At 38.1% G+C, this 22786-nt stretch overlaps 1 protein-coding gene across 1 annotated transcript in view; it reads right to left on the reverse strand.

Annotated features, from left to right (window-relative positions):
* The window catches only part of MERTK (MER proto-oncogene, tyrosine kinase), a 128588-nt gene that overhangs the window by 26850 nt on the left and 78952 nt on the right, over positions 1 to 22786 (reverse strand). Inside the window, exons 8-9 of the mRNA XM_036752462.1 lie at positions 20214 to 20365; positions 2954 to 3107 (exon numbers count right to left, since the gene is read on the reverse strand). Coding sequence (XP_036608357.1) covers positions 2954 to 3107; positions 20214 to 20365 — 306 coding nt within the window. The remainder of the gene's footprint in view (positions 1 to 2953; positions 3108 to 20213; positions 20366 to 22786) is intronic.

The raw sequence follows: 22786 nt of genomic DNA on the forward strand, positions 1-22786 counted from the left end.
ACAAAGTCATTTTCAAATTAAAAACCTAAAATACCTTTGATATTTTAACTAAATAGAAAACAACAGTTAGTACTGCTCTCTCCTCCATTCCTACATCTTCATTGTTTCAAAAGTTGGTGGTAATTAATATAAGAAGGAATGAACTTGCTATGTTTGGCCCCAGAGGGCAGAAACAAGACCAATGGAAGTTGCAAAGAAGCATATCTACGCTTGATGTAAGGAAGAACTTCCAAACAATTCAAGCTGTCCAAGAATGAAATGGGCTACCTCCAGAGATGGGAGTTCTTTCTTACTGGAGGTCTTTCCTTGTCAGATATATTATAGAAGAAATTCTTGGTCAAGTATGAAGTGGACTCAGCGGCCTTGGGATCCCTTCTAACAACTAAAGTTTTGTGGTTTTGTGTCTTGTTCACAGATTTTCACCACCAGGAAAATGTTGGATTGCCCATGCTTTTTAGTGTTCATGAAAGCTGTTAAGGTTTTCATGTTCTCAATTGCCCCGGTTTGTTAGTAATAATAGAAGGGGAAAACAGGCATCCAACTGTACTCAGGCTTTAATAAATCTATTCATTTTATCACATAAGAATGAGCTGAAATTACTTGAAAACTTTGTAAGCTTAGAGTAAGGAATTTACCATGTGTGATGAAGATAAGAGCTCCTACATTCTTGGACTTTATACTAGTTAATCTGTACCTGGTCGCCAATGTCTCTTTAGGAGAAGTCCGGGACATTATGTTTCTATTTGGTAGGCATACATTGCTTACCTTTGCTACGCGCACAACTTTTCTCAAATGAAATGGATGTTTAATAGGTATCTGAAAGATTATTCCCACTTCATATCCCTCAAATCTACCAATCTCCTTAACTTCCCTAATTCTATGAAGCCACCAGTATCCTTTCAATTACCTAGATTCACAAACTGGGAGTCATCCTCAATTCTCCACTGTTCTCCACCTCTCATAACAGAGCAATTACCAAGATTTTGTTAATTAGATCTCTCACAGCCGTTCCCTTCTTTGTACTAACATGACCACCACATCTTACTTTAGACCCCTACCACCTTTCATAAGTGCTACTAGGATAGCCTCTTAATTGGTCTCCCTGCTTCCAGGCTTTCCCACCTCCAATCCATTCTCCACAGAGCTATGAAAATGTAAATTCCAAAACACAGTCTGACATCACTTCCCAAGAAGCTTGAGTGGTTCCCTATTGCCTTTAGGCTAAAATACAAACCCTTCTGTTAGTCCTTTAAAGCCCTCACACAATCTGCCTGCAACCTATCTTTCCATACTCATTCCTATTCTTCACACACTGCTCTCCTGACAAACTAGCTTTCTGATATTATTACCTGTATTGAAATTCCATCTCCCACTTCCACACCTTTGCCCAGGTCATCCTCCATGCTTTCAATGTACACTCACTCTCTCTCTCTCTCTCTCTCTCTCTCTCTCTCTCTCTCTCTCTCTCTCCCCCCCCCCTTCTCCCTTCTTCCCTCCCTCCCTTTCTCCTTCCCTCCCCCTCTCTCACAATCCCTAGCTCCCTTGAAGAATCAGCTCAGGTACAATCTTCTACGCGAGGCCTTTCTTAATGCTCTCATTAATGTTTTTGTTCTCCTCCCTTTCTGTGAATTGCCTATTACAGGTGGTCACCACTCTTTAGAATATAAGTTCTAAGGGGAATTTTTGCAACCTTAGAACCTGCCATAGTACTTTACATACAGTAGGTGCTTAATAAATGCATGTTGAGTTAAATTGAACTGAATTGAGTTACTAATTTTCCTCAGGCTCAGGATATGCCCCAGAATCTAGAACCTGCAAAAAGGTCCTATTTTAACCCCCAAAACAATGGTGAAGTGGAAAGGATGGATAGATCCTCCTTATTGACCTTATTTTTCTAGGAAGAGTCAGCTAATTCAGGCCTCTGTTCCTAGACTACTCCTGCAATCAGGTACAAAGACCACTTTTATAAACAACCATCAGCAGAAAAGGACACCTCCCCAATCTGCATTCCTCCTGCCTCCCCCCACCCCTGCCCCGCAGTAAAACTTAAGCTGCTTGAGGGAAGATTCTGGTTCATTTTAATCTTTACGTTCCCAAGAACTAATATAATGCCTGGCACGTGGTACATGCTTAATACAGACTTTTTGATTGATTAACATCACCATATTTGCACAACAGATACAAATATAACACAATAACAATGGGCCTGGCAGCCAAACATTCAAACATGTCCGGGATGGGTCAAAGTCAGAACAAAAGTGGTTTCACTAAACTGTGAAATCAGAGGCTGTGTACTAGGTCAGCTGATTCAATATTAAGACTGAATGATAACAGAATTAAAAACAAGACACCAAAGCAGTACATAGGTCTAGGCTTTTGAATCAGTAAGCCACGGGCACTGCAGAGAGAGAGATTTTCAATCTACTTGTTTATAGAGACTATTGTGTTAAAATAAGCAATCCAAAGGCCATTTGGCCTTTCCAGCAGTAGTACTGGAAGCAGTGATGGATTCAAGTGTCAAGTCATTTCAAAACCAGCCCCAAAGGTAAATATTTGGATAGGTCTTTCCCTTCCCTGCTGAATGAAAAGATCCTGCCAATCCCCTCAATTCTGGTTTAGCAAGTTAAAATCCAGTGATCCCTCGAAGTACTTTTCCCCACCCCAAGGAGTTAGAAAATCCAAGGATAAAGCCAAAAGTTCTATCTTGAATGCATTTGTCTTCCTAATGAACTATACTTCTGTAAGACTTGCACACAACCAGACGCCACTTAAATGTATGCTATCACAGTACTTCATAACTAAGAAAAATAACTGATTTTATAATTGCAAAAAAAGTACTTTGACACTGGCTTTAGTCTTAAGTCATTTCCTAGGCCCATAACATTTTTAATGACAATCTGGTCACCACATGGAATACCGATTTCTGGAAGCAAATAAGGTTACTGGGTCTTACCATTAGCTGGAATGTATATATCTACTGGGTCACTGAAAGGCCCAACTCCCCCTTTAGTGATGACAGCAATCTTCACTGTATATGTGGTGTTGGCGGCTAACACAGAAATAAGAGCAATGCTGTCACTCTGGTCAACTTCTTCAGAATGTTCCTGCTGGGAGACAAAAATCAACAAAACACTGATTAGCACAATGGCATCTTTCAAAGATTTCACAGATGTAGATCATCAGGTCCAAACCCTTCACTTTCCAGATGAGAAAACTAAGGCCTAGCAAAGTTACATGACTTCCTGACATCACTCAGAGCCGTAATTTGAACCCAGGATTCTGATTACAAATCCAGGGCTTATCTCATGCTACAGGCTGGTCTATTTCTCTGCTGTTTTTACAAATAAAGTTTTGCCATGGCATGTAGTAAGATCATTATAATATAATAATGAATTTCTAAAAAATAGGGAATAATGACTTGTAGGATTTAGAGCTTTAATGGGTCTTAGAAGTGAAAAGATTCAAGTTCTAATCCTTCATTTTACAGATGAGAAAGTGTATGTTTGGGGGGTGGGTGGGAGGAAAGTTGAGGGGGTGGAATAACTGGACTTGTCTTAAGTCACACAAGCAAGCAAAAATAAGAAAGCATGGGTTTGAACCCAAGTTCTCTGACCCTGAACATTCCACTCATTCTATTATACCTGGTTGCCTCTCCCCAAGAACTCAGCAAAGATTAAGTGATTACACAAGGTCTTTCTCTATCTCTCTTTTTTTCCTCTCTTTTTCTATCACTGTCTCTCTCCTCTCTTCTCTTCAAGTGGTACTTCAATAGTTCTTCTATATGAACAACCTTTTATATGGTTGAGGAGGCCTGGGAATCAGAGGCTAACATTTTTAGGACAATGTTCTGCAGGAGCAAAACAGGGAAAACATTTTTTTCACCCAAGTACAAACATAATCTGGAACTGGGTTTTGCTAGAAAAGGCATAGGGCAGCAAAAACCTGAACCCTGAAATAAGACTCTCTACCCCTGGACGTAGGAGGCCTGGATCCACACCACAAAAGGGAGTCATTTCTTTTTCTAAGGAGAAAACAGTATTTAAGGCACCCAGCTGACAATATCAGAGGCTGCTGAAGCCAAATCTAGACTGAACGATTTCCATGCCACTCATACTCTCATATCCTTCAGTCCTGTGCCAGTCACTTGTCCTGGTAATTTAGCAGGGTGGAGCCCCACCCTGTCTATAAGGAAAGGACAACCATGTCATTCATGCCTAAGGGAGAGTATGTGCCAGTCAGCCAAAGTTTTTTCCTAATTCTGAACTGCTAGCAGCTGTAAGGAACCAAAAATGTACAACCAATAGGTTACTAAAAAAAGTGTCACCTTAGAGACTCCATTTTTCTTACCTCAAAGAACTTTGAGATTATATTAAGACACGACTAATCTACATGATAGCCACTGTACTAAGCATTTTTACAAATAATTATCTCATTTGATCTTTACAGCAGCCCTAGGACATAGGTGCTACTATTATTCCCCTTTTGACTTTTGAGGAAACTGAGACAGATTAAAGAGAGACAGGTTAAATGACTTGCCCAGGGTCACAAAGCTAGGAAAGTGTCTAAGGCCAGATTTAAATTTAAGTCTTCCTGACTGGAAGCCCAGCACTCTATCCCTGTGCAGAGGCAAATTCATGGCAAACAGTTCTAATATGCCCTGGTAATTAGTCAATCAAAAAGCATTTATTAAACAACTACAATTACTCTTCATTTTCCACTGGTGGCTCTGCTGGCTGGCTCCATAGAACATCAGGACTCTCCCAGGATAAGGTGATCACATGAAGTCTCATGAGCACACTGATTGATTCTGCTTTTGATACTCAATACATTCTTGGTGCACCCTGCCCTCTCCCCTTTTGCTGGGGCACTGGTTTCTTGTTCAGTCGTTTTTCAGTCCTATCTGACTCTTCATGACCCCATTTGGGGTTTTCTTAGTAAGGATACTACAACGGTTTGCCATTTCCTTCTCCAGTTCATTTTACAGATGAGGAAACTGAGGCAAACAGGGTTAAGTGACTTGTCCAGGGTCACACAGCTAGTAAGTGTCAGAGGAAGATGAGTCTTCTGGACTCCAGGCCCAGGGCTCTACCCACTGCAGGATAGCAGAGCAATAAACTCCTCCTAAAACCTTCCTCTATAGAGGGCTCAGAACTTTCCAGGTAACTCTGTATTTTACATCAGAGGGTCAGCTTGGAACATCCTTGGAACATCATCCCCTCACCAGGTACTCCCTGGTGGTCTCCCCAGGTTTTCAGCTGAGATTGTAAGCTCCTTGAAGACAAGGACTGTCTTTTTCCTATTTGTATCCCTGGTGCTTAGCACAGTACCTAGCACACAGTAGGTGCTTAATAAATGTTTATTGAATTGAATTGAAGTATTGTGTGCCAGGTACTGTGTTAGCTATTAGGAAACAAAGACAAATGTAAAAAATGGTGCCTGCCCTCACAGAACTTCTAGTTTAACATAAGGAGACAAGTGCATAGGGAGGTCCGTAGAAAATCAATACAAGGTGATTTGTGGGGTTATGACAAATACTATACCACAGGATCTGGGGTTGGAAGGGATCTTAGCATGTATGTAGTCAAACTCTATCATTTGATGCATGAGAAAGCTGAGACACCACAAAGTTAAGTGACTTGTCCAAAGTCATATGAGTGCAGCTGAACCAAGATTCAAATCCATACCTCTGATTCCAAACCTAGGGCTCCTTCCACTCTCCCCCACTGCCTCGCTGATTTGTTTCTCTAAGATCCTCTTCATCCAGGTGTTACATAAGCTTATATGAAACCCTGCTAAGAAGCTTCCTAAACAAAAGCTTAATATGTTGACTGGTCATTCTGTACTTTTATATTCTTAGGAAAAATATCATTAAGTACAATCATTCTTCCCCCCACACCACCCCCCCAAACACATGCTGTCATTTCTTGAGCCTGAAGTTAGTCAGCCAAGCAGCTGAGAAAATGACTGGTGCTATTTTGCAGCTTACTAGTGGAAAACAACTAATTGTTGAAATATTATACAATAGACACGCTGACTAACGAGGAGTACAGTAACCTCCCTTCCATCTGTTCACTAATCTCTGCATATATGATGACAAAACAGTGCATTGTCTATGAGGGAAATCAACGCACAGCAAGAGGAAATCAGGGCACAGCTGCAAGGGAACCACATCAGAACCTGCTAGCACCACGATCCTCTTAGCACGCTCTGTTGTAAATTATAATCGAATCTGCTTTCCTCCCCTGCCAGTCAGTCAAGTCCTCGAGGTCAGAGACTATTGTTGTCATTTCAGTCACGTCTGACTCTTCATGACCCAATTTGGGATTTTCTTGGCAAAGATACTGGAATGGCTTGCCATTTTCTTCTCCAGCTCATTTAACAGATGAGGAAACTGAGGCAAACAGGGTTAAGTGACTTGTTCAGGGTCACAGTAAATAAGGGTCTGAGGCTGGATTTGAACTCAGGTCCTCCTGACTCCTTCAGACTTCAGACTCCTGACACTGTATCCATTGCACCACCTAGCTACCTGTTCAGTACATAGTTGACACTTAATAATGCTTGCTACCTTTTTTTGTTGTTGAAATATCTTTAAAAAAAATAACTCACTTTTCTATAGCATTTTAGGTACAAGTCACCTTCCTAGCATGATAAATTTAGATCTGGAAGTGACCTCAGAGGCCATTTAATTCAACCTCCTCATTTTATAGACAAGAAAACTGAAGCCAAGCAAGAGGTAACCTGCCCAAGGTAGGAAGTAAACATGGTGGGATATGAATCCATGTCCTCTGATCCCAAAGTCAGAGCTCTATCCAGTGTACCATGATACCTCTCCTCACAACAGCCCCCTGTGGTAAGTTGTATGAGTAGCATAATCTCTAAGTAACATTTAAGGAAACTGAGGGTCAGAAAAACTCAGTGACTTGCTCCTAATCACACAGCTAGCAAGTATCTGAGACAAGTTTCGAACTCCTGATGCCAAGTCCAATGTGTATTCCAGAGGTGTCAAACTCACGCAGCCTGAAGCACTCCCAAATGCAGCCAGAACCCGATCGAAATGTAATTGTGAAATATTTAATGAAGTAAATAAAAATACAATAAAACAGAGATAACATTACATTTTAAAATTAAGTCAAAATGTGGCCTTTAGGGCCATATGCATGGATTAGTGACTGCCCTTTCAATCTGAATTTGACACCACTGCATATGTTGTCTCTCATTTGATGAAGGAATCAAAATCCTAATAAAAATTCAAGTTAATTTTTTTGTTGCAATAATGCAGAGCGATTAAAGAGTGGGTTTGGAATAAAAAGGAAAATTAAAGTTATCTCAGCTCCTCTGATATCATTAACTATGAAAACCTAGGCAAGTTATTTTGCCATTTCAGTCTCTTGATCCTAATCTGTAAAACAGAATTTTACTACCTTGCAAAGAAGCCAAGGGTTAGTCAGCTGTACTAGTATTTCTGAAGGGTTTACAAAGCAGTTTGGAAAATATTCCCTTTCTCCATTACACCAACAGGGAAGCAACCCTCATAACTGCTTGCAATGTGATGCTAAGGATGGCAAATGGTACATATTTTAGTAGAAACTGGCTACCTTGTGGTAGAAATGGCAATATTCACCAGAAAATTCCTTTTGATAAGTAGAGACGCCATTTAGCACTTTAAAAATACCATTTACAAAAAAAGAAATCACACTAATTTATGTACAGCTTTTTTGAAATGAGGCAGTTACAACTAATAATATAAGCTTGTATTCTTAATGCTCTACATTTAGTACAGTGTTAGGGAAAGAGAACTGAACTTAAGAGGAGGATTACAATATATATACTACTTACTTCAGAAGGTTGTTGTAAGGAAGACATTTTTAAAACCTTAAAACACTATAGAAATGGGTAATGTTACATACAGTGAGAAATGTGGAAGTATAATCAACACTAAACTGCACAAAAGGACTCCCGCAGGCCACATTCTGACTTAGAAAACCACATATTAGTGCATACCCTTTGACCCGTATCCCAAAGAGACCGCACAAGTGGGAAAGGGACCCATTTGTACAAAAATATTTATAGCAGCTCTTTTTGTGGTAGCAAAGAATTGGAAATCAAGGGGATGCCCATCAATTGGAGAATGGCTAAACAAGTTGTGGTATATGAATGTAATGGAATACTGTTGTGCTATAAGAAATGGGGAACATATGGACTTCATAATAACCTGGAAAGACCTACATGATATGATGCTAAGTGAGGGGAGCAGAACCAGAACATTGTACACAACCACAGACATATTGCTTCTGTGATGACTAACTTTGATAGACTTGGCCCTTCTCAGCAATTCAAGGTTCAAAGACAGCTCCAAAGGACTCATGATGGAAAGAGCTATCTACATCCAAAGAAAGAATTATAGAGTCTGAATGCAGATTGAGGCAAACTATTTGCTCTCTCTCTCTTTTTTTTCCTCTTCTTTTTTGGTTTTGCTTCTTCTTTCTCATGATTCATTTTATTGGTCATAATTCTTCTTTACAACTTGATTATTGTGTAAATAAGTTTAATGTGAAGGTATATGTAGAACACATATTGGATTCCATACCATCTTGGCGGGGGAGAAGGGAGGGGAAGAAAATTTGGAACTCAAAAACTTGTGGAACTGAGTGTTGTAAACTAAAAATAGAAAATTTAAAAAAAAAATTTTTGTAAAAAGAAATATCAGTCTCCTGGAGATTAAGAGCAGGGACCAAAGGAGTCTCAGGTAACATCCATGCTCTGTGCAAAAGAGGTAAGATGGATAGCATTTGGAAGGGGTAAGGTATTTGAAGTCACATTCAACTAACTTTTATTAAATACCTACTGTGTGTAAGATGCCAATAGTCAAATAAATTAAATATTTAAATTTAAATAAAATATCTAAATAAATAAAGTATTTAAATAAAATACCAATATTTAAAATACAAAAAAGAAAACCACATATTAACCTTATCTATGTTCTATTGTATTTTTATTTACTTTGTGAAATATTTCCCAATTACGCTTTAATCTGTGCAGTCCCTTATTTGACACCTCTAGTCTATACATTGATTACATTCATTTTAGGATTAAATATTAGTGGCTTACAGTGGTAGTGGAGGAATAGTGGATAGAGAGAATCAACCTCATAACCACAAGTCTTGTGCCTGACAGACTGGCTGTGAGACTCTGGCTAGTCACAACTTCTTGGTGCTCCAGACAGCTTTCTAAGACTAAAGTTGTGGACCTTCATTAGTAGATGGAATTTCCTTATTTGTGAGTTCTCTATGCCAAGAGGCAGCTAGGTGGTGCAAGTGGATAGAGTACTAGGCTTGGAGTCAAGAAAACCTGAGCTCAAATCCAGCCTCAAAAACTTCCTGGCTGTATGACCTTAGGCAAGTCATTTAACTTCTGTTTGCTACTGAAGAAGGACATGGCAAACCACTTCCGTATCTTTGCCAAGAAAATCATAGGGACAGTGATCCATGGGGTCATGAATAGGTGGACACAACTGAAACAACTGAACAACAACAAATACTGATGAAAGAACATTGCACTCCCTATACCTTTAAGTCATTCAGTCAATAAGCATTTATTAAGGGCCTACTATGTGCTAGGAACAGCCCTAAGCTCTAGGGAAGACTGGATATAGAATTTAAGAGCCTTTAAGCACCACCATGATTTATTTGCCAATTTTTTTTAATTAACACTTTACTTTTCTATAAACACAGAATCCACAAAAGTTTTCCCAGTCACATGATTTTTGAGGAAGTTCTGAGTAAATCCTCCATAATCTGGCTCCCTAGTCTTCTTTCATATGATTCCCTTTTATAACTTGCTATTATTTCAGTGAGACTGGCCTGCTAGCAGTTCCCTCTATGTCAAATTCCATTCTTCCACCTGTGACTTTGTACAAGTGGCTTCATATGTCAGATTTACCTCTCCGAATCCTTAGATTAGGTGCTACCTTCTGTAAGATGCTTTTCCCAATAAAAAAATTTATATTACTTTGTATTCAAGCATACATATATGTGTTGTTTCCCCCCAAAGGTCTGAGGATTCTTAGAATCCTTAGATCAGATGTCCCCTTCTGTAAGATATCTTTCCTGATAATAAATTTATATTACTTTATATCTACTTTATATTTAAGCATACATACACACATTTTCCCCGAAGGTCTGAGGATTCTTAGAATCCTTAGGTCAGGTGCTACCTTCTGTAGGATATATTTCCCAATAATACATTTGTATTACTTTAAGTATACCTTATATTTAGGCATGCACATGCCCAAAAGAATGTAAGCCCCTTGAGGGCAAGAATTGCTTCATTTTTGTCATGAATTCATGTCCCTACTACAGAGCCTTGTATATAGTAAGAGCTTAATGAATGCTGCATGGAGAAAATGAAAACATATGAATTTGATTACACACATTTCAACATTTCCATTAAGCAATACACAATGCCTATTGTAAAGATGCCTAATGTAAAGAAAGGGGCACTGTATCACTTTTCTGTTTTTTCTGTGTTTTTCTTATTAGCTGCATGAGTCTAACAAAAATCAGATATTCTGTGGCATCCCTATTGAGGCAATTTTATTGTTTCTTTTATCACCAAATCAGCTGATTGGTAACACTTGCTTTTAAAAAAAGTTTCAGACCTAAGTCAACTTTCCTATACTCTGTGGTTTTCTAAGCTCTAGGCCTATATTAATGTGGTATCATCAGAAAGTGATAAATTTAGACCATATCACTTTAACTCCCCCAAAGAAATACTGAATTAAGGTAATATTATACGCTTAGTTCTCTCTAGAGGACTGATAAAGTGGGGTACAATAGAAAATCTCTGGAGTCAAAGGGTGTGGGTTCATATCCCACCTCTGATACTCAGTATCTGTGTGACCTTGGGCAAGTCAAATACCTGCTCTGGGCCTTAGTTTCCTCACCTGTAAAATAAGAGGGTTAGATTAGATAGCTGGAAGATATGTTTCCCTCAGTTCTAAATCCAGCACCCTATAAAAACATTATTAACTGAACCTTTGTGAAACTGAAGTTAAATCTATTTTAGGTTCATAGACACAGAGCAGAAAGGGACCTTAGAGGCCTTCTAGTTCAATCCCCTCCACCCCGCTTTTTTAACAAATGAGGAAACTGAGGCTTAGAATGGTTATTTGTCCATTATCTCACACTAGATATTAGGTATTAGATACTAGGTATTAGCCAACAAGACATACAGAGGCATCCACATGATAGATTCCTCATATAATTCTATCCCAGGAAAATCTGTCACTTTGAATGAATGTGTCTCTTTCATCAGGTGAGAAGAATTATATAACCCAAAACATGTTACTTTTTGCTTGCCCTGCAGACAACCTCAGGATTCAACTACAGTAGCTGGATTTCTATGACATCTATTCTCTACCCTCTTTAACGTGTTTTTATTGTTTCCATTTTTGCTCATCTTGTTTTATATGAGTTTATACATACTTGTATATATTTATGTGTTTGTAGGTCAGGTAGGGGGTACAGTGGCTAGAGAACTGGGCTTGGAATCAGGAAGACTTACCTTCCTGAATTAAAATCCGGCCTCAGACATTTATTAGCTGTGATCCTGGGCAAGTCACTTAACCCTGTTTGCCTCAGTTTCCTCATGTGTAAAATGAGCTAAAGAAGGAAACGGCAAACCACTCCAGTACCTTTGCCAAGAAAACCCCAAATGGGGTCACAAAGAGTTAGACACCACTGAACAGCAACATATTTTAAGTTGTCACAAATCCTTTTCAGAAAAAGGGAGTATATAAATCACTGGAGAAACATCTACACAAACAACAATGTTCTGCCGTTGAATGCAATGTAACAAGGAAGAGGTAATGCAATATATTCTAAATTGCTTAAAAGAGAAACACCTCAAAATCCCTTCCTACCATGTACGCTTTCCCAGTTGACACCACTCAGGTAAACATTGACAATCTCTGGGACAGAGCTTCTTTCACCACTTAACTTAACAAACTTAACTTTGGAACAACCAACCAACCAACCAACCGACCAACCAAACAACCAACAAGTGATCTATTTCCATCATAATGAATGTCAAAGGAAATGTCCATCTTCTCACAGAAGTATTGATTTAGAGCTGAAAGGGACCTTAGAATGGCCCTAGTTCAAACTCTTTATTTCTCAGGAGGAAACAGATCTAGAGACTGTTACTTTCTCAAGGTAACACAAAGAATAAGTGACAAAGCCAGGATGCAAATCCAGATCTTCTGTCTATAAGCCCAGTGCTTTTTTTCTCCTGTTTAACGCTTTCTTTGAACTGGAATTATGTTTGATAGAATGCAGTTTTTTGTTGTTATTTGTAAGGTATTGTTAGGGACCTTTGCCCCTTCCTCAAATTATCATGCATATACTTATCTACTTCTATCTCGTATCCATCTTTAAATGGAAGAATGGCCTTCTGGATCTGATATTTTGTCATTTTTAAATAGGAATTTATGTCAGAAAGGACATATCTTTAACAGATCTTTTGGGATCTTGATACAAATTTCTGTATGAAAACAAACTAACACAAAGGCATTTTACTTCATGGGACATGTAATCATGGCATTGATATGGCCATCTCTTCCTCCTCAACTCATTCACACACACACACACACACACACACACACACACACACACACACCCTCTTTATGTAACACTTTACAATTCACAAAGTTCAAACAACTCTGTGAGAGAGACAATACAAGCAGTGGCTCCATTTTACAGAAAAGAGACTGAAATTCAGAGAAGCGAATGTTTTGCCCATGTTGGCTGCTGGCCAGTGGCAAAGCTAGAACTTGCCCCTTCAAGTTCAGCGCTCTTTCTACATTGGATTGGATCGGAAATTATTTTGTTTCTATAGATATTGTCCTTGTTATATTTGAAGTTGACTCACCAAAGAGTTGGATCATTTACTTTACAGCCAGAATTATAATGATTTATCCATTGGGTATAGCCTCTTTCCTTGACTCTCAACTTTGAACTCTTATTTGGAAGCCAAGAGTTATAAAGAGAAGTGTTGTATAATATAACCTAATATATATGTATATAAAAACATATATGTACATGTGTATGTATAATATTTATATATTATATACAAATATATGACATTGATATATTGCTATGTGGATAGAGAGAAGACATGTGTGAAATGTGGAGATAGAAACAAGAAGATTTGGCCAAAGACTGAATATATGGAGAGTGAGAATAAGGAGTCGAGGATGATAGGAGAGAAGTAGGGAAATCTGGAAGAGGAATGGGTTTTGGGGGTATGCTGAAACAATGTAACCGCTACTTTCTTTTAAATTGTCTACTCAACGAGAGTGGAGCACTAATCAGCAGGAGTCCCTTAGTCATAGGGTCATAAATATAGAGCTGGAAGAAACCTTAAAGACATCAAGTCCAACCTCCTCATTTTGCCGATGAGGAAAATGAGGCCTAAAGAAGTTAAAGGACTTTCCTAAGGTCACAGAGGTAGTTAAGTAGCACAGACAAGATTTGTACCCAGGTCCTCTGGTGCCAAAGCCAACACTTCACTGCACTATTCTAAGGATCCATATTTATTTTTACTATAACTACATAATACACAGTCAGGGATCAGTCTCTAAGTAAGTTTCAAGATGACTTGAAGTTTGAATGAAGCATCTGAGTGTTTACTATGTGCAAAGCACTATGCTAACTGCTGAAATCCAAATAGAAAAGTCTGGTGATATCCTTGTTCTCTAGGAGCTGACATTTTAATAGGAGATGCAATGCCTATGGAAGGTTTCAGCTGCAAGTCAGATGGAAAGGTCCCATAGTCCTTAGGATGCAGTGGCAAAACATATGGTAATGCCTTTTCTTTAATGTCATTTCCTGATAAAATCAGAGAAGTTTCTGGTGTTAAACAATTTAGCAATGCCAAGGAATCTGGGAGGAAAACTTCCTTACCAACCAAATCAGAATATATGAATACAAATTACTTTCTAAATGTATACTCTATTGCTACATACAAAAGATATACTACTAGTAAAATTTTCTTTAAAAACTATGTAAACCAACTCTCCACAATTACTCACAGGGTTTTCTCCATCCCTAGGTAGAACATATTCTCTCTTTAAACCTATCTGGTAGAATCCTTAGTTTCTTCCTTCTATACTTCAGTGGGCATTTCAAATTAGATATCTCTTAGGCAAATCAAACTCAATATGTACAAAACAGGATTCATTATCTTTACCCCAAAACCCACTCCTTTTCCAAATTTCCCTACTTCTATTAAGTGCATCATCCTTAACTCTTTATTCTCACTCCACTTATCCAATCTATTGCCAAATCTTCTTGTTTCTATCTTCACATTTTAAACATCTGTCCTCTTCTCTCTATCCACATAAGCAACCACCCCAGTTCAGGACCCTATCATCTCTTACCTGGACTGTTGCAATATCTTCATAAGTGGTCTTCCTGTCTCAAATCTCCACCCTACTCTAATCTGTCCTCTATAGCTACCAAAGAGATTTTCCTGAAGCACCCATCTCTTCACTTCAAACTCCAATGGCTCCCTTTTGCCTCTAGGATCAAATATAAACTCCTCTCTTTGACATGTAAAAACTTTTACAACCTGAACCCAGCCTACTTTTCCAGTCTCATTATGGTGGACCACTTTACGGGCCACTCAAACTTTTCAGAATGTTGTGAAATTATAATAACCAAGAAGCCTGGCTTTTGCTGAGTGCTGTGAAATTATAATAACCAAGAAGTCTGGCTTTTTCTGAGTGTTGTGAAACTATAATAACCAAGAACCTTGGCCTTTGAGAAGAGATTAGAAAAAATTGCACCTTCCTGTTTTCTTTGCAAAGGAGGGGAATTATAGTTAGGCTATAATGCAAATGCTGTCACTAGTTGATTATATTAGTTGTTTTTCTTGTTCTGCTTTTTTTCTTTCTTTTTTAGTTCTTTGTTTAAAAAGGATGGCACAATGAGCAGGGGAGAGAGAAAACTGATATATTAAAAACTATCGTTGTTTAAAAATGGAAGATATCAAAATTATCACCTCCCACTAAAAATGCTTTTTGAACTGAATGATAAACAAAGGAAGCATGATCTCTTTTTATCCGAATTTTAATCTCCCTGCTTTGCACATTTTGAAAACCTGAGTTCCGTCATGTCACAGTAGATTTTTGTCCAGCACATAATGATCCACTAAACCCTTCTGCCATCACAAGACTGTTATGATATGCAGTGTATACAGTTAGTGCAATACAAACGACCTTTTCATTGGGCTGAGACTGCATCTCTAAGGAGGCACAAGGCCCAAGGGTTCACAGGCAACTGGAGCAGTGAACAAAATGGGACATTCTGAACAAAAGGCCATGAAGTATACACAACAGAGTTTTGATAGCATTGAACACAAAGACCTCCAGCTGATGTAGCTTATGATGCTTGTATCATTCCCTCTCAACAACTGTTTCCTAATCCTAAAGACCTGTTTCACTCCCACTCTTTTAAAAGTAGCTTTTAGCCAGGCCAAGGAAATGCCTGTAAAACTGTAATTTATATTACTAGTTGGTTTTCTTTTCATAAGATGACTTTCTGTTGGCAAACTTGGGTCCCCCTTATGCAATTGGACTTGATTACACATTATTTGCCCTAATTCTAGGACGAACATTTGATTCTTCAATTGCCAGGGTGCCAAACACTGCCAACAAAAGACAGAGTCATGACACAAAGCCTCCTCTAATGACCTCCACTACTTTACAAGGGGTGCTGACGATGCCACTGCAGGTAGACTTCAGGGCAGGAGGGAACCTTAGGGATTGAGTCCAACTCCCTCATTTTACAAATGGAGAAGATAAGAGAGTGAAAAGACTAGATCAAAGTCGTATAAATAGTAAATAGTTGAGCTAGGATTCAAATCCAGGCCCTCTAAGATTCCAAGTACAATTTGATATGAGCCAACCAAAAAGTATTATGCACCAACTACATGCAAGGCACTGTTTTGGGCTAGAGGTGAAATGAAAAGCAGTCTCCTACCTTAAGAAGCTTACATTCTATTGAGGGGATAAAGAATTCAAACATGGAAGTACATATAGGATCATTTCAAAAAGTGGAAAAGAGCATTAATAACTAAGGGAATTAGGGAAGGTTTCCTTGGAAATCTTGAAAATGGCACATGAGTTGAACCTTGAAGGAAGCTAGAAGATAACAAAGGAAAATCCACACAATATGAATTCCTACCATTTAATAGTGATCACCATAATTAGAAATAAGAGGCCACAAATTAGAAAAAGGTACTGTGTCAAATTTAGTGGAAAGCTGAATGTATATGTATATGTATACATATGATGTTTTCAAATCCAGCATTTTCCCCACTGTACCCCATGTGTTCTGATATTCTGATATAAGCAGCCTGGTGGCACAATGGAAAGAAACTTGGATATGAAAGGTCAGGAAGACTTCAAATCTAGCCTCTTGCCATCTCCTTCTCTAGCTCATTTTACAGACGTGGAACTTTAAGCAAACAGGGTTAAGCGATTTATCCAGGGTCATATAGCTAGTAAGTATCTGAGACTTGATTTGAACTAATGAAGATGAGTCTCTCTAATTTTAAGTCCAGTGATCTATTCACTGCACCACCTAGGTCAAGAAGACCTGAGTTCAAATCCAGCCTCAGACACTTCCTACTTTCTAGCTTTGTGACCCCAGGCAAGTCATAACCTGTTTGCCTTAATCCCCTGGAGAAGGAAAGGGCAAACTACTCCAGTATCTTTGCCAAGAAAACCCTATTGACAGCATTGACATGCTATGGATCATGCTGCCATGAGGAGTTGGACACAACTAACCAATAAGTGTCATGAAAACCCAGAGAGAAGAGAGTATCCACAGAGAGAGAGTGGTCAACAGAGTCAAATAGATAGGTCAAGAAGGATGAGGATTGAGGGGAAAAAAATTAGATTTAGCAATTAAGAGATCATTGAGAACTTTGGAGAGAGCAGTTTCAATTGAGTAATGAGGTTGGAAGACAAACTGAAAAGAGTAGAAGAATGAATGAGAGAAGTAGAGGAAGCAAATGTGGATAACTTTTTCAAAGGGTTTGGCTAAGAAAGGGAGGAGAAATATGACAGCTTGAGGGAACGTTAGAGTCTAATGAAAATTCTTTAAAGATGGGAGATGCTTGGACACATCTGAAGTTAGTAAAAAGGAAATAAAATATTCATAGCAGCCCTTTTTGTGGTAGCAAAGCCCTGGAAACAAAGTGAGTATTCATAAATTAAGGAATATGCAATAGCTCTACAATACAATAGCTATAAAGAAAGCTATACAATATGAATGTAATGGAATTTTACTTTACTATGAAGAATTCAGAGAAACAGAGGAATATTTGTATGAACTGAAGGGCAGTGAAGTAAGTGGAGCCAGAACAATGTTAATGAAAAGATTGTTAAAAGGAAGCCAAACGCTGAGTAACTATACAACCAGAAATGGTTCTAGTGAACAATAATAAAGGATATCTTCTTCCTATGGCAGAGAGAGGGGGAATTTCTATGGCAGAGTGTTGTATACATTGTCAGAAGCAAGCATCATATTGGGTTTTTTGCTTAACTGTTTTTCTTTGTTATAAAGAAAGGTTCAATTCCAAGGAGAGTGTAATGTCTGATTTGAATGTGATTTTAAAAACAAAAGGCATTAATAGAAATTATTTTTAAAAATTAAATTAATAGGCTTCATCTGTGGATATCAGTTTTTATGCTCACCCTCATATATATATATACATACACACACACACACACGTACATATAAACTGAGGCAAACAGAGTTTAAGTAACTTGTGAAGGGTCATACAGCTAATAAATTTCTGAGACTGGATTTGAACTCAGGTTTTCCTGATTCCAGGTCTAGTCTCCTCTCCATTGCACCACCAAGCTGCCCAAAAAAATTACAAAGAACATAGATGGTGCCAAAGAAAAAATATGAGAAAACACCTCCTCTAATTTCTTTGCAGACATGGGAGGTACAGGTGTGGAACGCTGCATATACTTTCAGATATTTTTGATACAATGATTTTTACTGATTTTTTTCTCTTCTTCCTCTTTTTCTTAAAAAAATTCTTTTTTAAATGGGATGCTTCTCTGAGGAGAAATATGAGGAGAAATACTGGGGGAAATTTAAGGAATATAAATAAAAAACAAAATATATTAAAAATCTTTAAAGATGGAAAGGCAAAAGCTATAGTGCTTCAACTTTCACAGCTACCCTCTCTCCCAAATCTTCTGATCTAGTTTCTACCTACAGTCTGTGAAAAAGTTTCACGGGCAATATGAGCAACCTGTCAAATCACCACCAGAAGCAGGGAGGCCAGTACATTTGTGTATCCCAGCAAGAATGTAAAGCAACTCTCAAGTCAGTTTATAAGAAAGGACTTGGGAAATAATAAGTCATGAATTTCAGACATTACACAATGACTCAAAGTGCAAAAAAGTCACAAGGCAATAGAGATTTTTCCCAATTTCATTATGTCTGTGCCAAGTAGGGCTGAAAAGGGGAAATGAAAATGTAATCTTGTGTTTTAAGGAAAAACATGAATCATTTAATATAACCAAATATCTTCAAATGTTTGGCCCTCCACATTGAAAAATAGATATTTTGGAGATAGTGCAAATAAACGGGATACACACAAATGTGCTAATGAAAGAGATACTTGTGAAAGGAACAATTTACCTTCTGTCTTTTTATGGAGAGGGACTGTTGTTTTGGTGGCAGAGTCCAAGCCTTCAGTTCATAGCATTATTCCATAAATTTGAAGACTTATCACATACTTCCTACTTTCAGAAAGACCTAAGGTCCTGTTCAAGATGACAGTACTCCATATCACTGCCAAACCAGGAGGACAAAGGGACTTACACCCTAGATATATAACTGAGATAATAGCTCCAGATATTGTCAAACAGCTTATTTTCTCTTTTCCATAAGCTCATTAATAATAACCTTAGCCATATACCGTATCTCATTTGATCCTCACATCAATTCCATGGGGCAGGCAGGTTAATATTATTCTCATTTCACAAGTAAGGAAACTAATTTTATAATTACATTAATAACTAAGATCTATATAGTACCTTAGGGTTTGCTAAGTGCTTTACAAATATTATCTCATTTTATTCTCACAACAACCATGGGATGCAGGTGTTGCTACTATCCCCATTTTACAGAGGCTTAGAGGAGTTAAATGACTTGTCAAAGGTTACCTAGCTAGTACATATCAGAGGTAGGATTTGAACTCAGGTCTTCCTAACTCCAAGTCTAGTGCTCTATCCACTGCATCAGCTGCCTAATTATGATAACCTGTGTTTATATAGCCCTTTAAAGATTCAAAGCACTTTGTAAACATTATCTCTTTTGAGCCTCACGACAACTCTGAAAGACAAGTAATAACAGTTAATATTATCCTCATCTTATATATGAAGAAACTGAGGCCCAGAGGCTCATTGAACTCAGTGTTTCATCTCTAACAGTCATACCAAGGGAAGTTTTGTATAATTATCTTCCATGATGTTGTTCTCTAATGTTTAGAATGTAGCCGTATATGTAGGTATGTAAAATGAATTTACCTTAAAGTTTGCAAAGTGACTTATTTATGTTTGAGTAAAATAAAATGTTAAAACATTACAGTGCATAAAAGTTATAAGCACCCTCCAAATGTAGGAGACAATGATTCTTCACATACTCTTAGAAGGCAGCTACAAGTTTATTCATTCTTTGTATGTCTCTTATTTGAATGACTGCAGTAGACTCCTAATCAGTTTCCCTGTTTCTAAGCTCTTCCTCTCTCTCATCCATACTACACACAGCAGCCAAAATGATATTCCTAAAACATGGATTGGATCATGCTAAGCCCTAATCTAATCAATCTAATCAAAAAGCTTCAGTGGCTTCTTATTGCCCCAAGGATAAGCTACAGAATCCTCTGCCTGGCATTTATAGGTCTATACAATGTGACTCACACCTATTTTCCTGCTTTATTTTATGTTACTCCCCTTCGCAGAGTAGGCACTTAAGGTTTGCTGAATTGAACTGAAGAGAACAAACCAAGTCTATTCACAGACAGAAAGTAGTCAAGAAACTATTTAACTATGACTATCATGAAAAGGCTAAAAGAGCAAGTCAAAAAGGGCACATTGGAGTTTATTTTTTCCAGTTTAGACTTACAGATGACTCCACACCCTGCCACACGTACGATATCTTATAGCCCATCAGTTCACCATCCTGGCGCTTAAGTGGAGGTTTTTCCCATCTTACTTCTAAATTATTACTGGATCTATTCAGAAATACTGTAACATTCAGAGGTGATGCTGATGGAGCTGTAAAAGAAACAAAAAAAACAAAAAATGCTAAAGTATTAAAAAGAAATTTGGTTACTTATTGCCAATTAATAAGCATTTATTAAGCACCTACTATGTGCTAAGTATTATGTTAAATCCTGGGTCACAGAATAATAGATCAAGAGGCCTCAGAGGACAACTAGTACAATTCCCTCATTTAACAGATGAGGAAACAGAGGCCCAGAGAGGTCAATGTAGTAAGGATCAGAGGCAAAACCTGAATGGAAGTTCTCTGACTCCAGAGCCAATGTGCTCTCCACTGCACCATAGAAAGCAAAAAGTGAGTCTCTGATTTTATATCGTATTAAGGGAAAAAACAGTTACATGTAAACTACAGCTTTATAGTTGCTACTACAGACTGCATATTTTTACTGTACTTTTATGGGGAAATAGATCTTAGAAGAGAGATAGTTTAACTATCATGTCTGGAGAAAGACTTGTGTGATGACCAAAAAGACTAAGAAAACTTCTTTTCTGAAAAACTAAGTAAGTTTATTGTCAACCAGAAAAAGTCTGAAGAGATATTTTGTGAGAAAACTTGAGTTTAACTCATTCTATGAAGAATCTTTCAAAGACCTCGACTGCTATCCTGAGTGAGCTGAATGGTGGTAATATGTTTCCAGAGTTGAAGAGAAATTAACAGTTGTAGTTAGTGATTAGAGGTAACTCTGGATGTAATCTTTCTCACCATGATATAATGTTGAAATATTAAACTATTTTTCTGTATTTTTTGTTACCCTGTTAAGAAATTGTATAGCCAGCAAGGCTGACTTAGCCAATAAGAAAAGGGAGAGAAGGAGGGGGGATAGGGAGAGAGAAGAAAAAGGAGAGGGAGAGAAGAGGGAGACAGGGAGAGAGGGAGATGAGGAGGGAGACGAGGAGGGAGAGGGAAAGGGAGAGGGATAGAAAGACAGAGATACACACAGAAGAGAAGTTATAGTTTGTCTAGTTTATTTTATAAGCTGTGGTAGAGGCCTACTACTGATTAATGAGGGATTTTGCATGTCTATTAATTTATGAGAAAATACTAGAACATATCCTTTGATTATCTTAGAACTTGGGTAGAAAATTGATAAGGTTTTTAACAAGTCAAGTAGCAAGCAAGTTGAGGGAAGGGGGTGTTGATGTGGTTGTCAACTTGTATAATACAATGCACAGCTTATCTGGGTGGGGTATATAGTCTGTAAAAGGGAAACAGTGTCACTTAAAACTTGTTACATGCACACATAGGTAGATACTATGAACACACAGACACATATATATGTGACTGCATGTGTGTGTGTGTACAGTTACAAAATAAATATTAAGTTAATTTTTTTTGGAGGAGGGGAGTGAGGAAGTACCAGTAGTTTAGGGAGAGTACTCTGCCTGACCCTTGAAGGGGGCTAAGGATTCTGAGAGATTAGGATAAGAAGAGACTACATTCCAAGTATGGGAGAGAGTCTGTACAAAGGAACAGAGATAGCAGGTTGACTATCACACATGATCAACGAGGAGGTCAGTTTGGCTGGCCGTGGAGGACATGAAAGGCAATAGCATTTAATAAGCCCAGAAAAGTAAATTGGAGCCAGATGTTGAAATGCTTTAAATGCCAAACAGGAGTTTATATCTGGCCCTAGGGACAATGGGGTCAAATACTGGAGCCTCTTGAGTAGGAAAATAACATAGTCAGACCTGTGCTTTAGTATGACCCTGGCGGTTGTATGGAGTACGGACTGGAGTGGGAAGAGAGATTTTGGAGTAAGGGAGACCAAGGAGGAAATCAATACCTCAGTTATCAGGATACATGCACTCAAATAACAAAGAAAAATCAAATATTTCTTTTTAAATTAATCTTTACTAAATTAGCCCACACAAAGTTTGTAATTTTGCTTTATTTCTAATTAAAAGGTACTTCACACTGAGAGGTACTGACAGGAGAATAGAAACGTGTACAGTGGACAAAAGCAAACTGAGACATATTACCAATGATGACCAGAGTGTGAGAAATAGCAAAAAGGAAATCATCAAGAGCATGTTTGACTAGAACAGGAAGTCAACGTTTATGTAGTGAGGCTTGGGGGTAGGACAGATGGATGAATGGATCAAGTGGTAGGTTATGGAAAAGCTTCTTGTCTAGGTAAAGGTTGGACTAGATGATCTCTAAGATACTTTCCAACTCTGAGACGCCTTGACTGTTAATTAAGTTGTAGGCCTAATGGACTGGGAATCTTGCACTGATATCCCCAAAATGTTATTTTTAAAAACCCACATGAAAGTCTTCAGCATATTGGTTGATCCTCCATGGAGAATTTATAGAAAGACATGGATAGACTAGAATGATAATAAGTAACATTTATATAGTGCTTTAAGATTTCCAAAGCACTTTCCATGTTAAATCATTTTTTCTTCACAACAACC

The sequence above is a fragment of the Trichosurus vulpecula genome, chromosome 3 (genome assembly GCF_011100635.1).
Source record: "Trichosurus vulpecula isolate mTriVul1 chromosome 3, mTriVul1.pri, whole genome shotgun sequence".
In the NCBI taxonomy this organism is placed as follows: Eukaryota; Metazoa; Chordata; class Mammalia; order Diprotodontia; family Phalangeridae; genus Trichosurus; species Trichosurus vulpecula.